The sequence below is a fragment of the Camelus bactrianus genome, chromosome 18 (assembly GCF_048773025.1).
Source record: "Camelus bactrianus isolate YW-2024 breed Bactrian camel chromosome 18, ASM4877302v1, whole genome shotgun sequence".
NCBI classification, from domain to species: Eukaryota; Metazoa; Chordata; class Mammalia; order Artiodactyla; family Camelidae; genus Camelus; species Camelus bactrianus.
The window spans coordinates 18368083-18395040 of record NC_133556.1 but is presented as its reverse complement, the minus strand read 5'-3'; the positions used below and the strand labels follow the sequence as shown (position 1 = coordinate 18395040).

Genomic DNA, 26958 nt, shown 5'->3' with positions numbered 1-26958 from the left:
CGGGTTTAGGAAACAGAATCCTCTTGCCTCTAAGAGGAAATATTTCTACACTTTTCACAGTCATTCAACATGCGGATTATCTGATCCTTGGAAGAATGTATAAATAAATCCATCCAGTTCTGTTATCTTCTGGGGAACAGGCAGTTCTTTTAATAACTCTTTCAATTTCTTCCTCAGTTACTGGTCAAACCAGGTTTTCTTACTGTAACATTATTAGTTTACATTTTGTTGAAAGTGATGGATTTTATCAGTGACAGGCAGACCTTCAGCAAAGATGGTTATCTATCCCAAGTTAATGTATATATTTAACACTAAAATTCACACAGGACTGGTTTTTGAAACCTGACAAAATGATTGCAAAATTTGTACGGAGAACTTTTAAAGAACAAGATAGCTCACCTCTTACCCAAGGTATGTAGTACTTTTCTGCACCGGTTTTAGTCATGCTTAATACTGCAGAACAAAAATTTCACAGTGGTAGGGGCGGAGAATAGCATGAAAAGAACAAGCAGCAACAATGCCATGTGGTACCAATAAAAGTACTGATGAAACAGAACACAAAATTCAGAAATAGACCATAACACTAAATATGGAGAAGTCTTTTACAAATAAACAGGGTAATGATAAGGCTGGGGTAACACTACCAGTTAACACTCACTTAGCACTGATGGTATGCCAGGCCCTCAGGCAAATTTTCCTCTTATTTGTTTTCAGAACAACCAATGAGGTAGATATACTATTGTCCCCATTTTACAGATGAAGAAACTAAGCCCCAAGAGTTAAGTGCCCAAGGTAGTTCCATGGCTAGTCAGTGGTGCAGCCAGGACTGGAACACAGGCAGTCTGGCTCCCCAGTCCAGGCTCTCAGCCACTCACTATACTATACAAGATGGGAAACCTCACCTTAAAATAAATCCCCACTTTACACATACACCAAAGCAAGCTCCAAATGTTGAAGAGATAAATATTTTGGAACATGATAGAAAAACCAACAAAAAATAAAATAGAGAAGTTACATACAAGCATAACTTTTCAGCTATACTATACAGTAATAAAAGCAATAAGGGAGAAGGACAGGTTCAACACACTAAAACCTTTTGTAATATACAAAGTAACAAAACTAAAAGAGTAAGAGACTGAGAGAAGTATCTTTATCAAATGTATCAGGGCTTAATGAAGTTGTTACCTTAACAATCTACTCTCTATAAAGAGCTCTAATAAAGTTTTTAAAAAAAGAAAAGAGAAGAAAAGAAGTTTCAAAATCCCAAGAGACACCATGAGCAAGTGGGATTTACTTCTGGAATAAAAAGAGGTTCAACATCTGAAAATCAATCAATGTAATATGCCATATTAATAGAATGAAAGAAAAATACATGATCATCTCAGTTGATGCAGAAAACGCATTTGACAAAAATTCAACATTCCTTCATGATAAAGACACTCAACAAAACTCACAAAAAAACTGTTGGAGCTAATAGATAAATTCAGCGAAGTTCAGGATACAATATCAACACACAAAGACCTGTTGCATTTCTACACACTAGCAATGAACAACCCAAAAAGGGAATTAAGAAAACAGTTCCATGTATAACAGCATGAAAAAGAATAAAATACTTGGGGATAAATTTAACCAAGGAGATGGTGAAAAATCTGTACAGTGAAAACTACAAAACTTCAGCGAAGGAAATTAAAGGCAACAGAAATGTTAAAAACAAAAAAACACTCCATGTTCATGAACTGGAAGACTTAATATTGTTACAATTATATTTCTACCCAAAGGATCTACAGATTTTAGTGCAATTCCTATTAAGATCCTAAAGGCATTTTTGGTTTTTATTTTATTTTATTTTTGCAGAAAGAAAAGCCTATTCTAAAATTCACATGGAATCCCCAAGGACTCCAAAGCCAAAACAATCTTTAAAAAGAAGAACAAATTTGAAAGAATTAAGCTTCCTGATTTCAAACTTACTACACAGCTACAGTAATCAAAACAACGTGGTACTGAAACAAAGACAGACACATAGATCAATGGAATAGAATAAAGAGCCTAGCAATAAACCCTCTCATATACAGTCAATTGATTTTTGACAAGGGCACCAAGACCATTCAACAAAGAAAGTAGTCTTTTCAACAATGGTGCTGGGAAAACTAAATATCCACAAGCAAAAGTATGAAGTTATAACCTTACCTTACACCATATACACAAGTTAATTCAAAATGGATCAAAGACCTAAATATAAGAATTAAAACTGTAAAAGTTTTAGTAGAAAACATAAAGGGAAAGCTTCATGACGTTGGATTTGGCCATGATTTCTTGGATCTGACACCAAAAGCACAGGGAACAGAAGAAAAAAAAAAATAGGTAAATTGGACTTCATCAAAAATAAAAACTTTGTACATCAAAGGATAATTATCAAAAGAGTAAAACAACAACCTTCAGAATGGGAGGAAATAGTTGCTAATCATATATCTGATAAGGATTAATAGCCAGAATATATAAAGGACTCCTACAACTTAACATCAACTACAACAAAAAATCCAACTCAAAAATGAGGAAAGCGCTTAGATAGACGTTTCTCCAAAGATGATATACAAATGGTCACTAAGCACTTGAAAAGAAGGTCTAAGCCATTAGTTAAATCATTAATGACTAATGATAATTAGTCATTAGAGAAATGCAAATCAAAACTACAATGAGATAATACTTCACATATGCTAGGATGGGTAATATCAAAAAAAAAAAAAAAAAAAAAACCAGAAAATATCAAAAAAAAAAAAGAAAAACAGAAAATAAGAAGTGTTGGCAAGGATATGGAGAACCTGGAACCCTCATACATTGCTGGTGGGAACATACAATGATGCAGTCACTGTTGAAAAGTTTGACAGTTTCTCAAAAAGTTAAGCACAGAATTACCATATGATACAAAAGAATTGAAAACAGGGACACACATAGATACTTGCATGCCTATGTTCATAACATCATTATTCACAATAGCCAAAAAGCAAAACCAACCCAGGTGTCCATCAGTAGATGAATGGATAAACAAAATGTAGTATATACATATAAAGTAATATTATTCAGCCATAAAAAGAAATGAAATTCTGCTACATGCTACAAGGATGAATATTGAAAACATCACCCTAAGTAAGCCAGACACAAAAGGATTTTGTGCATTGTATTGTGTGATTCTATTTACGTGGGGTACCTAGAATAGGCAAATTCAGAGAGACAGGAAGTAGAACAGAGGTTACCAGGGACTAGAGGGGAGTCATTGCTTAATGTATACAGAGTTCCTGTTTAGGATGATGAAAAAATTCTGGAAATGGAAAGTGGCTGATGGTTGCACAACACTGTGAATGTACTTAATGCCACCAAGAGTTGTACTTAGAAGCAATTAAAATGGTAAATTTTGTTATGTGTATTTTACCAAAAAAAATTTTTTAATTGGGAAAAAATGCCCATAGACAAATGAGCAAAGAATGAATATAAACTGACAATAACAAATTTAAATTATCAACTCCAACGCATTCTACAAATGGTTTGAATACCGAACATGCACCATTCACCGGACTGGGTGAAGTTTATGGTCAAAACAGCAGCACTGTAATTTTTATAATAATAAGTCAAAAAGATGTCCAGAAGCTTTTGATGCTCTGAGAACATGCCTGGAAATTTATCCTAAATAAATAACACAACAAAACAAAAGGCTATAAACATGATTCAGGTTCATTGTAATAAAAAAGGGTAGCGGGGAACTACCCAATAAAAGAGGACTGGATGATTAAATTATTGCTTAGCAATATGATACAGATGTATTATTAAATATTAAACAGTATTATGAGCACTATCTAGAAATATGGGGAAATGTTTTATAAGTTGCATGAAAAAAAGTCATAATCCAAAATGGCCTGGCCAGGATGATAGCAATTACGTAAAATATGTATATATGTGGACAAGTACAAAAATGTAAACTGATGGCACTTTAAGGCAATGTGTTCAGCACAAGTGAGACCACAAATGTCATCATCACTGCATACTACCGTGAGTTCAAGTTGAAGCTCTGCCCCTGCAAACGTGTCAAGAACCAAACTAGATCAAGTCAAAATAACAGATTTAGTGCTAGTTTATGTCGCTAATTGGAAAGATACATTTAAAGCCTCAGAATGGAGGTTTTATAACAAATAAAAATCTCTAGCCAAAACTCCACCCTACACTACTATTTTCTTTCATGAGTTACCACGAGACCTCAAACATAACATGTCTAAAATAGAACCAGCACCTCTGAAAACCGAGGGCAGCCTCGGTTTCCCAAATGTGACCAGGCTCAAAGAGGCTAAGATATATTCTGTTCCCTCTTGAAGCCCCCTGTCCTCTCTCATCATCACCCCACCCATCCTCAATGTCCCTGGGCTCGGAGTGAGCATTATTTTTAAAATAAATAAAAGAAAAAGACAATCATACCACAAGCCTGTCTGAAATTCCTTAGTGGCTGCCCTCACAAGATGCTGTTCTCTGACATAGCATCCAAGGACGGAGGTCAGAGATCTAACTCTGGCCAAAGCATCACACAGTGACCTTCTCCCCATTCCATCCACCCCCAACCACGTCCCCTACCCTTCTGCTCCAATCACACTAACCTTGAAATGATTAGGATAAGCCAAGTATTTTGAGGTTCTCAGCCTTTGCACTTGATGGATTTTCTGACCTGGAAAGGCCTTTCCCACCTCTCCACCTCTCCCTTTACCCACCCAGAGGATTCCTACCAAAGCCTTCAAGACAGTCCAGGTATCAGGGGGAGGGTATAGCTCAGTGGTAGAGTGTGTGCCTAGCATGCATGAGGTCCGGGGTTCGATCCCCAGTACTTCCATTAAAGATAAATAAATAAAAACCTAATTACCTCTCCCCCAAAATTAAATAAGTAAACAAATAAATTTTACAAAAAACAAAGAAACAGTCCAGGTATAATTTCTTCAGGCCCCCACAACCCTCACATTCCTTCTTCAAGTGATCTCTCCCCTGGGTTCGCACAGCCTCTGTCACAGTGCTTATCCTACTCTACTGCAACCGTTTCTTTACTCCGCCTTCCCTCCTAGACTCGGATTAAGGGCATGGACAATCTCACTCATATTCATAGCCCCAGTGCCTCCCAAAACAGTACCAGCACAAGAAATGTGCTCAATAAATCTGTGAGCTTAATGAATCATGTCAACAAAATACGAACCAGAATTTGACTCTTAATGGGTATAAACTGATGTTTCCACAGCTCTGCACTATATTCAGGGTTAAGAACAGGAAATCAACCTAAATAAACCAGGTTTCACAACGCTGCTTTCCTGGTTTTCTGCCTCTCTCTCTGGCTGCACCTTCAACAAGTCCACTAAGTCCCCCCTCCTCCTATCCTCTTGTTTTCAGTTTCCCCCAAGGGCCTGACCTTGGGCTTCTGATCCTTACACACTCAGTGCTCCTGGCTTCAGTTACCACCTCTACGCAGTTAACTCCAAGTCTCCACAGCTAGTCCTGAATTGCACCATATTTCCAACTGTCTATTAAGACTCCTTAGATATCCCATGTCCCCCAGCCCCAATATTTCAAATTAAATTCATGGTCTCCCCTGCTCCTGTGTTCTCCAACTGCTCTGTCTCTATCAGACTTCCCCTATTTTCTCCATCACCCAGGTCGGAAACCTCGGTGTTACCTTTACCTCTCCATCTCCTGAAGTGCCCTTAATGATGTCACGGCGTCCTCCCGAATGTCTCCGCGGTTCACCCTTTCCCCCTCCTTTTCCCTCAGGTCATACCTCTGATTGCCCTCTCCCTGATTTACCTTCTTCTCCATCTGATTCATTTTTTGCTCACCATCAGACCCATTTTCCTAAAACATCTTTTTTCATCAAATCAGAGTCTGCACAGCTCAAGAAGCTTCAATTTTGAATCACTACTGATTGCAGCCTCAAGGCTAAACTGTTGGGACAGACTTTCAAGGCCACCCATAATTTGTCCCCTCGCATCTCCTCAGCCATCTACATTTATGTCCCCTCCTCTCCAAATCAGTGGTTCTCAACCAGGGACAATTTTGCCCCCCAAGGGACATTTGGCAATGTTTGGAGACAGTTTTGATTACCATGACTGGGGTGAGGGAAGGGAGTACTATCAGCATCCAGTGGGTAGAGCACAGGGACACTGCTCAACATTCTCCAAGGCCAGGACAGCCCCCCCACAACAAAGAATCATCCAGCCATTAATGCCGGTATGTCAACAGTGCCAAGGCTGAAAAAAGTGCTCCAAATCAAATCCCCACCACAGACAGCCCAGTGGCCTCTCTGACCCTAGACAATGTTCCAATGCTGCGCCTTTGCTCAGAAGATTTCCTCGACAATCTGGAATGGCATCTCTTCTCCCCTTAACTATCCAAGCCTTTATCTTCAAGTCCCATTCAAAGCCATATTTCATAGCTTTATACACCATCTATAGACTGATGACTCCCACATCTTTATCTCCAGCCAGTCCCAACCTTCTGAACTCCAGACTCCCTTATCAAGCTGTCTACTAGACATCTGACAAGTGTCCTGTTTAACACATCTGAACTCCTGATCCCTCAAAACTGCTGCTCAAGGAAGTGCACAGCTCCAGTAATCACTCTGCTGCTCAAAACACGAAGGAGTTATTCTGGCAGATCCCCTCTGCCTCAGTGCCTCCCCTGGAATCAATCCTTTAGCAAGTCCTGTCGAATCCACTTCCAGATATATCTCAAATCCATTCACTTGTCCACCGCGTCCACCACCACCTTTACCTGGTCTATCACAAGAGCCTCCTCACTGGCCTCCCTGCTTCCAGTCTACATTCACTATTTAGCACTGAGAATGATCATTTCACATTTCAATGAGCTTGTGTCAGAACTCTGCTTAAAACCTGCAACAGCTCCCCACTGCTCTTAGAATCAAATCTAAATCCCTTAGCTACGAGAGGATCTTAAAGGATCCGGCCTCAGCCTACACGGCCCCCTGTTTCAGCCTCATCTATCCTGCGCTCTCCTAGCTCTCTAACCCATGAAAAAGGCCTGTCAGATTTTCACAGGTACCCTCAACCCCTGCCCCTCTGCAGAGCCTTCTGAATAAATTTTATTCCCCTGCCTGGCCACACCCATTATTCTCTCTCATACACCTAATCTCTTCCTTCTTGGCTCTTAAAATTTTAAATTCCACCTTTATCAGTGTGTGTGACCATCTGCCTCCCTGTTACCGTAGAAGTTCCAGGGAGGAATGGACCGTGTGACCTCACACCATTTTTTTCACCATCACTATACCACGTGGTTTACCCCTACATACGCAGTGACTAGCACAGCATGTGGCATGGAGTTAGGCGCTCCATACATTCATAAATTTGTCGAAGCTTAACTGCCAATAATGAATGAACGAATCCTGTCCTTACACTTCAGCTCATATCTATTTCACCCTTCTCTGAACTCCCACTGAACTTTCCCAGTCAATGCAGTTTTTAAAAAACTTTCCTATAAACAGGTAAGATCTCTGAGGGCAAGAACTTTGTCCTATAATCGTCCTACTTAATCCTCTATTCCCAGCCCCTCCCCTAAACTAGCCCCTCTACCCACAGTAATTGCTCAGTAAAAGCGGTGCGCGTCAGCAAACACGAGAGTCCGTAACTGCCCTGAGCTTCTTCACTCCCCAGCTAGTCCTCTTTCCACTTTTCTCACGCGTGCCCATGAGCCCCCTTCCCACCTGGTAAGAAGCTGCAAACACCAGGTGGACACTCACTGGAGAGAGAGCCAGATGTTTAAGACAAGTGGAGAACAGGCATACCTAGAGGAAACAAAACTGACCTACGTGAAAGAAAATAAGCTTGAAAACTGAAGAGCGGGGCAGTCACTTGTAAGAGGAAGCAACCGTCAGGGGCGAGGCCCTAGCATGCAGCTGGAGGGGTCAGGCTTTCGCTGGGCAATCTGGTAAGCAAGCCAACAGTTTAAATGCACTTTCCCTCTCACTCGGCAGCGCCTCGTCTAAGACTCACTCCTTAGAAAAGGAGGCTTGACATATGTTGAAGGACTGGCTATAATGCTTAAAAATTTTATACAGCCAAAACATCCATCAGTGGCTTCTATACAGCTGTTAAAAAGAATGAGTTGGACTTGGACGTACTAACCAAAAACAACAAAACTATGCTGCCCGTGATACATTTGAAAGTCCATGGCTGGGTCATAGGGGAAAGCAAGTCACAGAGCTCTACAGGGAGTAGGAGCCCATCAATGTAAAAGACGTGTTTATATACGCATTTAAATGACCTGAAAGGATAATTTTTTAAGGAAGACTTCCAAAAGCGCCTAAGTCTCAGGAGCAATAGCACACATACAAAGCTAACTGCAACTGACCTTATTTTCTCTGCAACTCAGCCTTGCAATCTTACAGGAAATAAAAAAATTTAAAAAAAATGCTACATGTTTCAACAAGTCCACCCTGCCTGTTTATGTTTTTCTGTTGAGACCTGTCGTTTCAGCGGTTGTACTGATAAGGCAACCACAGATCCAGGGCTCAATGTGCACATATGTCAGCATGGCCGGGGTGACAAAGTGGGGAAGTGAGAGCTCTGGTTCTGCTCCCTCAGCCTGCAGCCTGCAGCCTGCAGCCAGCAGGCGGACACTCACATCTCACCCAGGTGTCCTTCCAAGTCTAAAACTTGATGATTCTCTCACCTCCTTTCTCCTCCAGAGATGTGGAGCTTCACTAAAAGTGGCAGGGTTTGACAGATAAGGGAACTGACCAGGAAGAAACATACTTTCTACTTATTACTGTCACAAGTCTGAATATGATCTACACAATTTCATCTTTTTTTCTACTTTTCAAATGAATTTGAGGGATACCCTGAAGTTAGATTACTACTTGGGAACCACTATGAAACACCAAAACCAGGAAAACTTTTTATTATAAATCTACAGCATAAAATCAGAGCCCCCCAGCACAAGTCCACAACAAAGTACGGTGTGAAACCGAGCCAGTGTAAGCCCCTGACTGCTAGCTGGTCTGCACTATCCATTTATACACATACACTCCCTTTGTAACCCAAGAACTCTCACTAATAAATAAGCACCACCAGGCACCAAAGTTCAAGGAAAAAAATATGGGAAGGAAAATTCATCAATTCCTTTTTGTTTTTACTGCAAATTTGGAAGGAGTTCCCACAGTTCTTTTATCAGTTGTTCTAGCTGTTCTTTAGAAGCACAGCTTGAAAACTGCTGCTATAAAACCTATCTTTGTTACTTGAAAGATGATCGTCCATCTTTTACTTACTGCAAAAGGGCACTGAGTACTAGAAGTCAGACAGCATCTGTATGAACCCGGAGCATCCATGCTAGCTTCCTATTAAAGTTAGGACAATAGGATGATTTCCTCCTAAAACAGCATATTGAGCATTCAGGTTTCAAAATGACTTACTCTCAGAGTTACTAAGAAAGTGATTCAAGGATTCTGCCAGTGAAGTCTATTACTCTTCTGCTGCAGCATACACAGAGAGAAGTTACAAGGTAGCCACCTAAAGGCTGGGAAAGTAAAGAAAACCTGCATTAAGGGAGCTCAAACCATTCTTTCAATAGTTTCTCCCAACCTCAGCGCTACTGCCATTTGGGGCTGGATAATTCTTTTTGAGGGATAATGACTGCACGTTGTACGATAGCCTCATCCGTGGAATCTCCCCACTAGTTGCCAGCAGCACCCCACACCAGTTGTAACACCCAAGTAAGTGTCTCCAGACATCACCAAGTGTTCCCAGGAGTGAGGGGCTGGGGAAGCAAAAGTGCCCTGGAGAACTACTCTAAGAACAGGAGAAAAACGTCTGTGTAAGAAGAGAAAAAAGATCCAAGTAGCAGCTAGAGAAGTTTCTTAAAGCTTACAAAGGTTGGGTCAGTCAACCCATTTCATTCTGGAAAATGAATACAACCTTAACAACCATCTAGCTCAGCCAAAACCAAAAATACGTTTACCTGGCAAGCTCCTTAAGACGATATATGAAGCCATATGAAGTGCTTTTGGAGACCTCGAGGCAAATTACCTCAAGATGGCAAATTGGTTTCATCTCCTGTGCCAACTGGTAGTGGCTGCCTGGAGCCCAGAACTCAACAGGATTCTGAGGCTGAATGTGAGCTCATGAGAAGGGTATCTGCATCAACGTCTGCCACCAGCAGGCAATGCGGGCGTGGTGACCAGTATGCCAGGCACCCACTTTCTTGGCATTCTATTTCCTTTATGCTTCACGGGCAGGTACAGTGATTTCCCAAATGAGTGCCTGCCACATGGTAGGTGAGGCACTTTGGTGGGCTGCCTACAAGGTAATCCCCTCCTTTCCTCATCTCTTCTATTAAGGCAGGAAAACCCAAATACCACCTTCCTGCCTCCATGGCAGCCAAGCAAGAGTGGTCAAGTGACATGATTACAGTCAATGAGATGTAGACAGAAGCCTGCTAAGGGGACTTCTGGAAGAACTTTTATTTCTCTAATGACTTCCTGCCTCAATTGGGTAGAATGCCCTGCGGTGACAAACATTAAGGACAAACAGCCAGTAACAGCTAAAGACGAGACAATGAAAACACAGAAATGGCCTAAGTCCTTCTTGGGACCATAAAGCCACTGCACCACCTTAGAACCGCCTACTCCAGACGTCTTACAGGTGGACTAATTCAACACCTTGACTGCTTAAGGCATCGTGGTTCGAGCTTCCTCTTTCTGATGCAGAAGGTATGCCTAACTGACCAGGTAAACTGTCAATAAATGGGAAGTGAATGAATGAATGCAAAGTGAAACCTACTAAAGGGTCAGAAGATTACATTTTTTTAAAATAGTGCCTCTAAGACATTGTTCAACTTTGCCAAAGCATGCTATAAATCAGTCTCTGCTTTTCTAGAATTATTGACCCATTTCTGTTACAGTTTTTTAATAAATAAAAAAGTGAATACAGCCTCTTAAAAAGCAATGGAAATGTTCACATACAAAAATGCTGGAGAAACTGATTTTCACATTGTAGAAAAGAATAGAAAACCAAACTGAAGACACTGAGCTCTGACCTTGAAAAGTCTGCAATTGCTGTGGCTACCTTCAGGCAAGTATTAGCAAAAAGAAAAAAGAAAAAGACTGATATAGCTGGTTAGTTGCCATTCTCTCCTAATTTCTTATTCTGAAATCTCTGACATGGATTTCTTTTTCTCCAGTCCCTATCCCAGTTAAGTATTTCCATTCAAATATCCAAGATCAAACAGAAACCATTTTTTCTTTGAGAAAAACAGGGTAGAACAACATAAATAAATATAAAAAACTGTAAGTAAAATGTATTAAAAGGGGAGGAGTGGCCCTTGGCAGTACTGTTCCTCAGCAAAAAGCGGGTCCTCAACCAAGTGAGAGCTTACCTTAGCTAGCCTACTGTTTTATATTTTAATCAAATCATTTACTCTTAAATAAATGTTGTAGAAAGAAACTTCACAGCACCAGTGGAAAGCAAGTACCACTTGCCATAATAGAAGCCAAATGTAAAAACAAATCCAACGAAAGCATAACCTTATTAAATTCTACCTAGTGTTGCTAATTAAAGTTTCTAAACTTGAAATCTGTTCTTTGCTTAAAAAAAAAAAAGGTGGGGGAGTGAGCAAGAGGCTACCACCAAGTTGAGACTTTCTCTTGGGCACAATCAGGACAGAAAGAAAGGAAAAGGAATTAACTTTCTTACTGTGTGACTTCATTCTATTTAATTCTATTTATATCCATTTCCCACCTAAAAGTAGCCCTCATACAATCTCAAATCATCTTCCCCTTTTGCTTAGAATAAGAGCCCATTTCCTTAGTGCAGCCTAAAGGATGCTACACCATCTGGCCCCAACCCACCACTCACTCACAGCTCTCATGTACTCACGACAAGGACCCAAGGGCCACATCTAGCCCACCGCTTGTTTCAGTTTGGCCCATGAGCTAAGAATGATTTGTAGAGATGAATATGTGTCATGAATCTGACGACAGGGAACATTAATTTTGAACTCCAATTAAGCTAAATAAACATCCTCGCCAAAAAAAGAATCTCATTCTTTTCACTAGCAGAACTGTATTACAAAACATGGTACTCAATTAGCACAATACTTTTATTTTAGGCAATAAAAACGTATAGAAAAGTGTTTTCTCTTGTTATGTAAGTACCTACATAATATCCTGGATTTTGCATCTCGACCAGCAAAGCATAAAATATTTGCTGTGCGGCCCTTTACAGAAAGGTTTGCCCATCTGTTGGCCAAGCGCACCGGACTCTTTACCACCTCAGGGCGTCCACACTTCTCCTTACACCTGGGAAGTGCTTCCCCGGAGCTCCTCAAGGTTGGCTCTCCTTGGGGTTACTCAAATCTCAGAACCTCACCTCCTCCTGGAGAGGTCAACCTAACCCTTCCCCCTCCCCATTTATCATACTCTGCCAGCGTATCAGTCACATCACCAGGTTTTACTTCTTTCAAACCACTATCTGATATTACCTCCTTAACTTTTTAAAGTTTTTAGTAACAAAAATAGTAGCAGCAAATGCCCATAGTACTACGCTCGATGGAAGCATTTTACAAACCAGGTTGAACCCTATAAAAGTGCCAATCTGTACCTCAGAACGATCAAAAATGGGTAATTTCATAGCGTTCAACCTAATATACCAACTTCTTAGCAGCTCACAACCACGTATGAGGTAGGGACCAGAGGAGGAGACTGTAGCACAGAGAGGTTGAGTAACTTGCACGCGGTCACACAGCTAGTAAGTGGCAGAACAAGGATTTGAACCCAAGCTCAACACTCCCATCCCCAAGAATGTAAGTTCCAGGAAGGTGGACTATCTTGTTCACTGTCCCATCCCTCCCCTACGCCCAACACAGGGCTTGGCATGGAACATGCCCTTAATAAATACGCGATGAATGAACGAGAGTGGCTCCCCCTTACAATCAGCTCTATCTGCCGGGGCTCGGGGCCCAAACCTCTCTCTTTAGGCAACCAGTGCAATTGGCCCACTGGGCGCGACCGAAGGGGGAAGGGAGCCTTGGGCAGGCGGTGCCCCAAGGGCTCACCTTGAAGTCGCGGCTGTGCTGCGGGGTGTACTCCAGGGTCCAGAGGGCCCGTACCAGGTGCGCCAGCTGCTCGGTGACCTCGCCCTGGCCCTGCGCGCCGCGGCCCGCGGGCTGCTCGGGGTCAGGCGAGGGCTCGGGCCGCCCCGCCCGGTACTGGCCGAGCGCCAGGTACTCGGCGAAGAGCTCTGTGTTGCTGAGGCACTGCAGCGTGGCGTTCATGAAGCACGTGTTGCCGTGGTTCCGAAGCCCCGTCACCCCGGGCACCGGCTCCGCGGCGGCGGCGGCGGCGGCGGCGGCGGGCGGCGCGGGCGAGGCGGGCGGCAGCGGGCACGGCGGCGGCGGCGTGGGCGCGGCGGCCGGCCCGGGCGGGAAGCAGCTGCGGAGGCCGCCGCGGTCCGGGGCGGCGCCCTCGGAGCTAAGGTGCGAGAGCGTGGACAGCGTCTTAAGGACGCGGCTCATGAAGCTGCCCACCGAGCGCGCCGACGAGGGCGAGGAGGGCGCGGCCGGCCCGGGGCCGCCAGCGCCGCCGCCGCCGCCCGCGCGGCCGCTCCGGAACAGCCGCTTGCTGAAGGAGCGCTTCTCCTTCCCGCCCGCCGCCGCCGGCGGCGGCGGCCCGGGCCCGGGCGCCGTTACCTTGGACATGGCGGCGGCCGCCGACGCTCATCACCGCGTCCTCCCGCCCGGCCCGGGGCCCCGCCACGGCCGCCGCCGCATCCCGCCGCGCCGCGCCTCACCGAGCCGGGGGGCTGGACGCCCCACACACCTCAGAGCGCCGCCGAGCGAGGGAGCGAGCGAGCCGCGGCCAGCGGGGCGGGCGGGCGCGCGCGAGATCCGCCCAGCTGGCCCGCTCACGTGATCCGCCTCCGGCACCGCCCGCCCCGCGCTGAAGCCGCCGCAGCCGCCATGTTGACTGAGGGAAGGGAGCCGCCTCCCCGGCCGGAGGCGATGACTCGCCGCTCCGGGCGCAGTCCTGGTGCGTGAAGCCCGAGGGAGGCCATGTCTAGTGTGGGCAAGGTCCAGGCGCCTTGGGGAGCTTTGGGCTCGCACCCGGTGGTGGACCTCTGGGGTGAGTCTCCATCATCGCTGATCTGATGGTGAAGGCATTGGGAAAGTGCAGGGATCAGGATGCCGCCCCTTGCCAGACCCCGGAAGAAGTGATGGACATAGCCCTGACCGGACCTGGGCAAGCTAGCCTCGCCCGGCTCCCGAGGGACCCCGACCGCCTGCGTGCCGCTTTGAACGTCATCACAGTGCCTGGCACGACCCGGCAGGCTTGTCTTCCAGGCGGCACTTTGAAGTCGAGTGAAACGATATTATAAGAATTACCATCCTTTTCAGACCAGCCTTTAAAAAAAATCCCTGAGCTCTACCATCATTTATTCATTCGTTCAACAGATACTGTTACTTGCCAGCACTGTCCCAGACCCTGGGAATACGACAAAGTGTGAAACTAACAGGGTTTCTGCTTACCCTCCTGTTTGTGGATGCTGACAATAGTTGCTGTGTTCCCAGCATTTGTTGAGCATGCAATATCTTCTTCAATCTTCCATTCAGTTCCTTTGAGATTGATAAGACTGTTATCCATGTCAAACCCAAGCGTGTTGCAAAGCCCCTAGACTTGACTTCTAAACAAAAGGTCACAGAGCCATAAATATCAGAAGGACCCACCTAGGTCATATCAGTAAGCGAAGAATTCTCGTGTTTGAATCATCATACTGACCATTACTAAGTGACTTGAATATCAGTGTTGGGGAGATTATACGAAACGGTGGGGACTCCGGCAAACTGCAAATCAACGTCCTTCTAAAGGGGGTGGCTGCCACTCAACTCCAGCCAATTGTTCCCACGTGAAAATCAGGGCTCAGATCATCTGATTTTTTAAGAGAAGGTGGAAATCCTATTTTTAAATGTCGGTTCAATTTAAAGAGAAAAAATAGTACAAAAAAAAAAAGTGCCCCTTTGTCCTGCCTTCAGCCCCAAATCCACTCGCTTGTGATCTCTGTAGATTCATCTCTTTGCTAACCCTTAGCCTGAGTACTGGTTACTGCAGAAGGGAGAAATCAGGGAAATCAAAGTCTTTCCTCTTTTTAAAACAAATCCCACCTTACACCATATTTCAAAGTAAATGGCTTTTGCCTCTGGCCTCCCATCCAGCAGTAAGTAGGACCCTTATGGTGACACCCCCATGGATTCTTTGCCCTAGCCCCTGAATCACCTCGACTCGCACCTTCTAGTCAAAACATTCATTCCTAACTGCATCTTGAGCTCGTCTGGACATCAGAATGCAATCTGATCATTTATTCTAAAGTGTGAATGCGGTGGCCCTCAACCCTTGCAAACATGTTTGAGAATTTTCAAATATGAAAATTGTGGAGGAGGGAGGGATTTAAAAAAAGGAATAGATTTTGGTGAAATTTCAAAATTTCAACATTTTATCACAATATTCAGCCATTAAGTTAAAAATTGGTTTGTTTGCTTGCTTTCTTGTTTGTTTCTAGTAGATTGGAAGGGTCTTGGGATGGTCTCTGTAGATTTCAGCCTGACTTGGAAGTTAACCCCCAAGGTTTACTTCCCTATGCTGCGTTTTTTTTTGGGGGGGGGTAGCACTTCTCCATTTTGAACTCCTGTCCATAGCACCCATCAAAATCTGGGAAAGACTATCAGCTGTTAAGGTAGAGACTAGATCTGTTTTGCTGACCAAAGATTCCGAGAACTGACCATGTTCTCATAAATGTTTGGTTAAATGAATACACTGCTTTAGAAGGAAATTGAGCCTACCAACAGCTTTTCATCCCCCACATCTTATGCCCTAAACCCATGTCTAATTTAAGCCACAGCTATAAACTGTGTAAGCCACTGCAGTGTGATAGCCCCCCCTCCCCCCACCTCAGAAGTCTATTCTTCATTTCTTTGCTTTTCTTCCTGCAGATTCTCCCTAAAGCCAAAGAACTCTGGCTAGAGTTGAATTAACAAGCCTCTCTTCCCTAACAGGGGCAGCCCTCAACTGGTGGAGTCTTAGCTGAAATATGACCGCGTTGCCTGGGCCCTCCCCTCCAGTCCAAGCAAGCCACTTGGGATCCCATGGCTGTCATGTGCTTCAAAGAAATTAGGGCCCCTTAGCACCCACCTTGGCACCACCACACAGGGGCATCCTAGGGCTCACCACACCCCTTTGAACATGGCCGCCTCCCCAAACCTGATACTACCTAGTTGCCACTCCCATCTTTTCCCACCAGCACGGGGGTGGAATCAAAAAATGTAATTGCTATAGTTCAGCAGTAATCGGAGGCTGGTTTCCTTGGTCACTAGAGTCCAATAGAATACAATTCTGTCTGACTTTCCTCCTGTCGGGGGAGTGTCCCCCAGTCTCTGCTTGCAGTCCAGCATTATGGAATGTCTTGCTCTGCCCCCCCAGACCCTCAAGCAATTTGATCCAGACATATGGGCCTTGGGTAGGTGGGGTATAGCTCAGTGGTAGAGCACATGTTTAGCATGCACAAGGTCCTGGGTTCACTCTCCAGTACCTTCAGTTAAAAAAAAAGAAGGAAAAAAAAAGAACAGACATATGGGCCTTTGTTCAAGTGGTATTCTCTGTCCCAAACACCTTTCTCTGAGCCTCTTCAATTATCCAACCGCTCCTTATCCTTGAAGTCTCACCTTAGATATCACCTGCTCCAGGAGGCGTCCCTTCCACAGGCATCTCTCAGTCATGACACTAAGTTTACCATACCGGAAGTCTGCTTACAACCTGTCACCTGCTCTGAAGTGAGGGCTTCAAGCCAACAGAGGCTCCTCTTACCCATTATTGGATCATTAGTAAGGTAGCCATCAGATAGAGTGTTGATTATTTGGCAGCTGTAATACCCAAACATCTGAACTCCTTCATGAAACATAGGAACCCCCTACCCAATCTGGCCCTACTCACCATTCCAGGCTTATTGGTCCCCATGGGGCCCCAAAGCTGACCTATTCCAGCTTGACCAGAACAGGTTTGGAAAGAATCCCTAGTTGGAGTGCTCTGATGGTCATTCTTTAAGATCCACCCCAGACAACATTCTGTAGTAAATCCTCTACCGTCCCTCTCTGTACCCACCCCTTACCGCCAAGCTAGGGAAACACAAGTTAGAAACAACAGGGCAGTGAGTATTGTCATGATCTAAACTTGGTCCATCCCTGCAACTATCTCCTTAAGCTGACACCTTGGACCGAAGGGCATGCAAATTTCATATTTTGACACCTATTGTCAAGCTCACCTCAAGAAAGATTTTATCCTGCCAACAATTATGGGGGTGTGTGGGGGGAGGTCACACATTTCCCAAACCCAAGGCAGTATTGATATTTTCAGTCTTTTTCACATTGGCAAATTTGATGAACAAAAAATGGCATGTTAATATGCTTTTAACTGTAGGAGTGAAGTTGAACATCATATTCTGGTCTTGCAGTCATCCAACATCTACACAGACTTTCTATTTGAAGAGGATACCAAATTATGCAGGACAACTCAAGCTCCATTATGAAAACTGAGCAGGGGCTGGGGAGAAGGTACTCCCCTTCCCATTCCTGGAATCTAGAGCCCAGGAAGATGACTTAAGAAAGACCAGTCAGATGCTCCCACCTGGATCTTGGCTCTGGATGTATTGATACAAGGTTGGAGATAATGTAGCAAATTAGGGAATCTGGTAGCTTTATGTTCAGCAGAAGGTCCAGTGGTGGCAGTACTAGGAATGGGGGCAGTGAGTGTCCAGCTGGCTGCTCTAGTGGTGAGTTCTTACTGGTGTCTGCCTCCCTGCATTTCTGCCCAAGCCTGTTTCTCCAGCTCTGTTTATTCTATGAGCTAACTTATAGTCTTCCTATAAATTCCTTTGTTGCTAAAACTAACCAGTGTCAGTCTCCATTGTTTGCAATCAAGAAGGTGACTGGTAATGCCTTTTTATTAGCACTTGGTAGTTTTGCTGGTGTGATTTACCTGTGCACATCATTTGCCTATTTTTCCTTTGGTGTGTTCCTTTTATCAATACTGGTTAATAAAAGTACTTTGTGTATGAGTTATATTATTCCTTGGTCTATGCCATTCCATTTGGTTATTTACCTTTCACCATATTTATAGCATTTCTACATCAAATAGAGAATTTTAATTATTTTATATACTCAAATTGAACCTTTTGTTCTTTAAAGGTTTGTGATTTTTTTTTTCAAACACGCTTAGACATTCCAAGAGCATAAGAATACTCATCTGTGTTTTCATTTAGTGCTGTTATGGTTTCTTTTTTTTTTTTTAATTCCTTTTTCTTACTTTTAGTAGAAAGGCTCCATAAGGAATTTATTTTTGTGTAAGAAATGAGGTAAGAATCTTACCTTTTTCCTCACCTACATGGCTAGCCGGTTGTCCTAACACCATTTTTTTTTTTTAATAACCTAAACTTTTCCACTGCTTTAAAATATCACTTTTTATCATATATTAGACTCCACATACATTCAGAGTTTTTTAAATCTCTTTTTACCTTATTTGACATGTCTTTATATTCCACGATAATACAATTTAGAATATATTGAAATGTTTGGTAGAGCAATACTTTCTAGTATTTTATTGGCCATTCTCTCAGATGAATTTAATTATTGGGGGGATTAATTTATACAGATTAAGAAAATTTGACATCATCATAATATGTATCTTCTTATCTGAGAATAAAGTATTTTTTTAAAAATTATGCAAAAGTTCTCCATGTCCCTCAGAGTACTATGATTTCCTTCCATAGGTCTGTGTAATATTAATAAGCATATTCCTGGGGGAGGGTATAGGTCAGTTGTAGAGCACATGCTTAGCAGGCACGAGGTCCTGGGTTCAATCCCCAGTACCTCCATTAATATAAATAAGTAAGTAAATAAACCTAATTACCTCCCCCAAAAACAAAACAAAACAAAACAAAATTAATGAGTGTATTCCTGTTTGTTGCTATTATGAATGGGGTATTTTATGCCATTATTTATGCCAATATATTTTCTGTTGCTTGTCTCTAGCACAGAATTATTTTTGCAACTAGCCACCTTGATGTACTTGAGTTCTTTCTCACAATTTTAAATTGGTTCTCTTAGGTTTTTCAGGAATTCATATCAATGTATAAGATAATAACCTGGCCTCATCTTTTAAAACATTTGTAGCTCATCTTTTCCTTTCTCTTTTCTAGTTGCCCTTCTAGAATTCTGTTAAGGAATAGAAATTAGAGTGGGAAAGCCTGCCTTGTTCCTGACGTTATGCTTCACCATTGACCTTGATGGTTGCTTTTGGTCTGAGATATATATTATTTATTGCATTAAAGTGATATCCATTCACTTCTACTTCAGAAAAGGTTTATTATCAGAAATGGGTCTTGAATCTTATCAAATGCCTCTGGGCATCAACAGAAATGAGAAGATATTTTTCCTCACTTTGACCTGTAGACCCATCCCAAGTTCTTGGTAGCAAACAACATAAACTACTTTCAGCTAACTTAAACAGAAAGAATTCTAAGTGAAGTAAGCCAGAAAGAGAAAGAAAAATACCATATGAGATTGCTCATATGTGGAATCTAAAAAAACAAACAAACAAACAAACAAAGCGTAAATACAAAACAGAAATAGACTCATAGACATAGAATACAAAATTGTGGTTGCCAAGGGGGCGGGGTGGGAAGGGATAGACTGGGATTTCAAAGTGTAAAATAGATTAACAAGATTATACTGTATGGCACAGGGAAATATATACAAGATCTTATGGTAGCTCACAGAGAAAAAATGTGACAATGAATATATATATGTTCATGTATAACTGAAAAATTGTGCTCTACACTGGAATTTGACACAACATTGTAAAATGATTATAAATCAATTAAAAATGTTAAAAAAAAAAAAAAAACAGGAAGAGAGTTTTTTGAGAGGATGGATCTCCAGAAGCTCATAGAACTGTGAGAAAAGCTTCAGAATTAGAGTTGGGAAACCAAGGAAGACTGTACATAGTCAGGACCCTGCACCAGAAAATGCTGCCTTAAGCATCTTAAGTGTAAAGATGAAGCTGGACACCCTGCTGGCACCACCATGGGATGATGGCAGCCACATTTCTGGACCCTTGGTTCTGTTCTAGCAGATATGAATAATCTTGAATAATTTCTGATTGTCCTTGAACTTTTGCTATCATACCTTCAAAATTCTAAGCCCAAGGTGGAAGCATTCATTTGATTGAGCCAAACCCTAGGTCCAAACACTAGCTGCTGGGAAGTTGGATGGGAACCATATCTTCTTACAGCTTCCTTAGTGGGAGACAGACCTGCCCCTGCCCCATTCATTCCCTCCAAAAAGAAGACTATTCAAAGCTGGTCAGTTTTTTAAAAACCACTGTGAAGCCTCCCTATTTTCTTTAGACTCTGAAACAATTTAAAGGATGTATTTTCAAAAGTTGTAAGAATTTACCCAGTTTACTCTCTGGATCTAGTAGAGCAAGCAGTTTTTTGAAATAGTCTGTAATTTCCATCCATTAATATTGGTCTGCTTCAATTTTCTTTCTCCTACTGAATTAATTTTAGTCATTTTATTTTGCTAGAAAATCACCTGTGTTTTCCAATTTGCTGGCAAAATCTTACAAAGAATTATCTTAAAATTCTACTTTTTGTTTGTTTTTTGGTTCAGGACCATGGAAGTGAGTTAAAAATATCCCTCTATTTGTGACTCTGTTATCATTGGTGTGTGGCAATGGCCTCCCCTGTCCCTAAGTTCTTTCTTCTTTTCAAGAAGCTCCAGGATTGCGCCCCACCTAGACCCATGAGATCCTTCAGCCCATTCTGTGTGCCCATCCCCCAGCTGTGTGCGTTGCTTGGACTCTCTTTGCACCTGTGACTCTCTTCTGGCACTTGCCTTTGGGCTACTGCACTGCCCCGTCTACACCGCAGAGAGCTGGAAGTGCCTGGGGCTTATGTCTCCTGGGATGACCCTTAGCCAATGACTATTGGGTACAGGAGTATGGAAGCCAGCTTCTCTGCCTCCGTTGTGACAAATTCTGAGGTATACCTTATATTTGAGAGCTTCCTGCAGGATTAAGATGAAGGTACTCCTTCCAGGACCTTGCACCAAATCCCATCTTTGCTTGACTTCTTCCTTTTCCATGACCTGCTCCCCTCACCCCTGATGAGTTTCTTCCATGAGCTCTTCCTAAAACCCACTTACCCATGAGTTCTCATCTTGGTGTCTTGTTCTGGGGAGCTGGTCTAAATCAAAGATGATTTAATTCAGTCCCTGCCCTTAAAGATTGGCATACGATCTAATGAATTATACTGTAACACCTAGATGTCTTCTGCATATGAATGAAATCTGGTGAGAGTACAGAGGATGAAGTTAATAACTCAACTGGGAGGAGACAGTGAACATTGCATTTAGAATGTATTAGTTAATCAGGGTTTTTAAGGATGAAGAGGAGTTGGCCAGATAGGAAATATAGTGTGGAGATGGGGTGTTACAAGCAGAAACAAAATGGTCAAAAACTTACAATTACAAATAACATGTGGTTTCTATGCTTTAGGAATTCAAAATGTAGTGAGTGAACTTGGGAAACCAAACAGATCTCAGAGAAATTATGAATAAAAATATTAAAAAGGGATTTTTAAAAGGGCTAGAATAAAGATGTTGTTCTAGCATCAGAGAATGGAGTTGGGTTTGGAAGAAAGAAAATGAGTTTTCTAGTCAAGGAAGGGAGTAAAGGAAATTTAAGAAGAGAAAAATTGCATGTGTAATGACATAGGGACAGGAAAAGTCTTCATATGTCAATGAGGCTCAAGTTCAAGGTAGTTGGACAGACTCAGAAATCCATGATAAGCAAAGTGTTACCAAGTCCAAATGCATTCTGCTCACCCCATGACAAACCAATAAATCAGGGGACAAGGTGCTGGGGCAAGGAATGACGACTTTATTTAGAAAGCTGGCAGACCGAGAAGATGGCAGACTAATGTCCTGAAGAACCATTTTCCAAGTCAGAATTCAAGTTCCTTTTATACTAAAAAGGGAAGGGGGTGTGGTTGTTGCAAACTTCTTGGTGTGGAATCTTTTGTTCTTGCAGCTGTCCACATGGGTCAGGTCATGGTGTCCTTGTAAATCTCCAACAGAACAAATACTGTTTTCTATTCTACAACTTTTTATCTTTATGTGAATGGAAAAGTGTTAATACCCTTGAAAGTCAGAGCCTTGAGAATAGACTATCCTGTATATTTCAGGCTACAGGCAAACATTCTTTTACAAAAGTTGCAGAACCAGCAAGACTAAACCTAGTAAACAGAGCACAGGGTTAAAGCCAAAGGAACAGGTCTAATGTGGAGTCAGATTTGCTCTTTTCTATTACAAAAGTATGTTCTTGGCATTCATTTCCTTTTGAAAGGAAGAGTCTCAGTGTGGTGCTCAAATGTTTTGCAAACTCCCCACCACTTGCTAATCTCTTTCTTTCTCTCCTCTGTTTACACACAAGTTCAGAGCCTTCGGCAGGCAGCAGTAGTAATGGGGTAGTTTGTGGGGTTCACATCCCACATGCTCTTTGAGAACCTGGCTACTCCTTAACAAGAGTAGAATGTGTACCCCTTCCCTTTTGAAATTTGGTGAGCTTCTGAAACTGCCTTGACTAATAGAATTCAGCAGAAGTGACACTATGCGACTTCTGAGGCCAGGTCGTAAAAGGTACACACCTTCCATTTCTCTCTCTCCCTCTCTCTCTCTCTTTCTCTCTCTCTCAGTATTCACCCTTGGGACCCAGCCACCGTACTGTGAGGAAGCCCAAGCCACACTGGCAGGGCCACGTGGAAAAGAATTAAGCCTGAGGACCCCAACCCTAGGCCCTAGCTGAGCTCCTGATGACAATCAGCACCAACTCATTAGCCATACAGGTGAGCAATCTTGGAAGTGGGTCCCCTAGCCTTCTGTCAGTCCACCCCAGTGATGCCCACGGAGCAGGGACAAGCCTTCCTTGCCAAGCCCTGCCCAGGCTGCAGATTCAGACAAAGCAAACTGTTGCATGATTTTAACCCATTAAGTTGTGGGGTAATTTGTTACAACTGGATAACAGAACAAGTATCTAGATTGATTTTAATCACATTATTTTGATTTCCTCTATTCATTTTTACATTCCCCCTCTATTTAGAGCAAGACAGATTTTCTACTTGCTGCTATGATACAAACTTTCATTTTTAAATGCCCCTTGAGTGTGGTCTCCACTTGTTTCTAAAGAACAAAAAGTATGGGAGGGGAAAAATAGTTTGTGATGGAGAGACCTGCCTTAACCAACTGATAGAAGTTAACACCACTCAGAGATAAGTCATGTTGAGGTCAAGTGATGCCTTGTGTTAGTGAGGGTTCTACAGAGAAACAGAACCAATAGGTTGGGGGGGTGTATGATGAGCATAAAAGAAAAAAAAGATATAAATCTGAAAAACAGATATCAAGAAAGGGGACTACAGTCAATGAAAGACTATATAAACCATCAGAAAAATGGAAGCCACTGTGTATTTGGAGTTACAAGGGGGGAATTTGGGACTTACCCCACCAATGTAAGGTTGGGGCATGCAGGGCAGACAAGCCACTATCACCAATCTCAGCCTGTAGCGCCAAAGTGAATGAATTTCCAGGAGCAACCTAGGAGCTCTGTGCATCCCAAGGGCAGGGCCAGGTCTAGGTTAGCAAGGCAGTCGCCTTGGACACGAACTTTAAGAGGGTACCAAAACACTCAGGTATTAAGGGGTCTCCAGAGAAAGAGAACCAACAGAATTGATATATACATAAAAGGAGGTTTATTATAGGACTTGCCTCACATGGTTGTGGAGACTGAGAAGTCCTGCAATCTGCTGTCTGTGAGCCAGAGATCTAGGAAAGCTGCTGGTATAATTCCGAAGGCCTGAGAATCGCAGGGCCAGTGGTGTCTGAATCAGAACCCAGGTGCTGATGTCCAAGAGCAGTAGACAAATGGCCCAGCTTAAGCAAAAAAAGGAAAAAGAAAAAAAACCAAATTCACCCTTCCTCTGCCTTTTTGCTCCATTCAGGTCCTCAGTGGAATGAGTGATGCCCATCTGCACTGGCAAAGGACATCTTCATTACTTAGTCTGATTCAAATGCTAATCTCTTCCAGAAACATCTTCACAGACACACCCAGAAATCCTGTTTTACCAGTTTTCTGGGCATTCCTTAGCCCAGTCAAGTTGACACATAAAATTTACCATCACAACTCACTTATCGAAATGAAGACAATTTTAATACAATACTTAAAAAAAAACTGAATACAAGAAAAAAATTCACAATGAATAAAATGTCAACATTTTAAAACAGAATTTTTTTAACTTAAATTTTTTTTAATTTAAAAAATTTAAGACAGAAAGCAGTCTGATCCTGCATTTGAATGACCTTGCCTGCCTCACTTCGCCCCAATCCCAGCACTGCTCAATAGCTCTGGGGGAACCCCGTGATCTTCTCAGATACCCATAGAACTAAAAGGTGTGACTTATAGCCTTTGCCTGGAAGCTACTGAGAACTTCAGGTTTGCTGTCTGCTCACCAGTCTGCCCACAAATGCCCCCAGAGAGTAACAATTTCTCTTTTATCTTTCAAATTATTTGCCAGTGTCTCTCATTAGCAAACACAAAGAAAGATTCTTGGCTTCTTCCCTGTGATGCAGAGGGAGCTACAAGACGGAGGTAATGCTGTCAAGTTAATAGCAGAAAATCCTTCAGAGAGATGTCAAGATGTTCCAAAAGCTGGAAATCAGGTAAAAATGTGAGCAGCACTGAGAAATACAAATATCAAATAGTTGCAGAGAAGAAGAAAATCACAGGCAAACCAAGTGTAGCATCTCTAAAAGGCCCACGTTTTGAGTTGAAGTGTATCCTCCTCCTCCCCCCAAATTCCTGGGATGAAGTCCTAAACCCAGTACTTTGAATGTGATTGTATTTGGAGACAGAGTCTTTTAAAAGGTAATCAAGTTAAAATGAGGTCATTAGGGTGGGCCCTAGTCCAATACAGTAGTAGCTGATGTCCTTGTAAGAAGAGATTAGGACACAGACGCGCACAAAGGGAAGACTATGTGAAGACACAGGGAGAAGACAGCCATCTATAAGCCAAGGAAAGAGGTCACAGAAGAAACCAACTCTGCCAATAGCTTGTTCTTGGACTTCTAATCTCCAGAACTGTGATAAAATAAGTTTCTGTTTTTCAAGCCCACCAGTCGGTGGTAATTTGTTATGGCAGCCCCAGCAACTAATACAGTCAGGAATTAGAGACATCAGATGCAGCAAAAGATGGGGTAAAACATGGGGCTTATAATAACACATTTACACCTTCGGGTGCCCTCACTTAGCACACACATTCACGGAAATGACACTTCTAGCTCCAACTTCCATCAGGAAGTATAGTCGACAAAGACATTAAACTAGAGAGATTCCAAGCTCTGAGAAACAAGGCCGAGGAAAGGGCAGGCAAGAGTAACTAATCTGAAAACTGGGGAACCAAGTCAGAGACCTAGAGTGAGACACCTTTCCTGACCCAACCCACTTTTGCCATTTTGTCCCACACTGGTATGAACGACCGTCAGCGGGAAATTGGCGTTATTTTCTAGAGAAGTAGGGCTCTGAAAAAATCCGCAGACAGTGACATTTGGCAGTCTGACAAATGGTTGGATTCCTCCTGAACGTCCTACATTGAAGTCCTCTGAGTTAAAAAATCCCATGTCACATCTACAGCTTTTTGTTACCTCACTGTTAAAGCTGGTTAGCTCAGGATCATCAGACATTTGAGAAAAACCCCAAACTTTGAAAGACAAGCAAAGCAAGCAATCAGAAAAGAAGAAAAAGAAGAAGAAGGAGGAGGAGAAGTTTGGAGGAAATTGAGACAAAGCAGAGAGATGAAGAAAACTTTTTTAAAAATTGTACCTAACTTGCTCAAAGAGATAAGAAAAGATATTGCATCTATGAAACAATAACATGATTTAAAAACAAGAGTATAAATAACTTTTGGGAATTAAAGTTTTGATAGAAGAAATTTAAAATTGAACTCAAGAGTAGGACAATCAGTGTTAGCCACTGCATACAAAAATAGATTTTTAAAAAAGTTTCTTTTGTATAGCACAGGGAACAATGCTCAATATCTTGTAATAACCTTTAATGGAAAAAATATGAAAACAAACATATGTATGTATATGCAAGACTGGGACATTGTGCTGCACACCAGAAATTGACACATTGTAATTGACTGTACTTCAATAAATAAAAAAAATGTTGGACAATCAAGTTGAAGAAATCTCAACTTAGAGCAAAATTTAAAAGATAGCAGATGAGAAAAAGGAAAGAAAAGATAATGAAATTAGAGAATTAATTCATTGAAGTTCAATATTCAACTGATAGAAATTCTACAAAGAGAACAGTAATTTCCAGCAAGAAGTAATAGAAGACAATGTCTAGTATTGAAGAACATGAAGGTCCAGATTAAAGGTACACAACACTATTTGAAAAAGATCCCCACCAAGGCATGTAATTGGGAAATTTTAGAACACCAAGTACAAAAATATCATGAAAACTTTCATAGTGAAAAAAAAGTCATGAAAGGAAAACAAAAAGGAAAAAGGGGGGAACAAGTGGAAATCAGAATCCCATCAGACTTCCACAAACAGTACAAGAAACTGAACACAATGAAGTAATGCCTTCAAATTAATGAGAGAATCTTACTTCCAATCTAGAATTCTATTCCCAGGCTAACTATATTAATCACGTGTGAGGATGGGATTAAAGGCAATGCCTCAAAAAATGTACTTCCCATGACTTCTTTATCAAGAGGCTATCAGAAAATATAGTCAGCCTAAATAAGAGATTAAACCATAAAGACTGAAAGCCAG

At 42.3% G+C, this 26958-nt stretch overlaps 1 protein-coding gene across 1 annotated transcript in view; it reads right to left on the bottom strand.

The window, feature by feature from the left end:
* Positions 1-13871, bottom strand: part of USP31 (ubiquitin specific peptidase 31) — a 70027-nt gene extending 56156 nt beyond the window's left edge. Inside the window, exon 1 of the mRNA XM_010961021.3 lies at positions 13081-13871. Coding sequence (XP_010959323.2) covers positions 13081-13722 — 642 coding nt within the window. The 5' untranslated portion in view covers positions 13723-13871. The remainder of the gene's footprint in view (positions 1-13080) is intronic.
* Positions 13872-26958: the final 13087 nt, after the last annotated feature.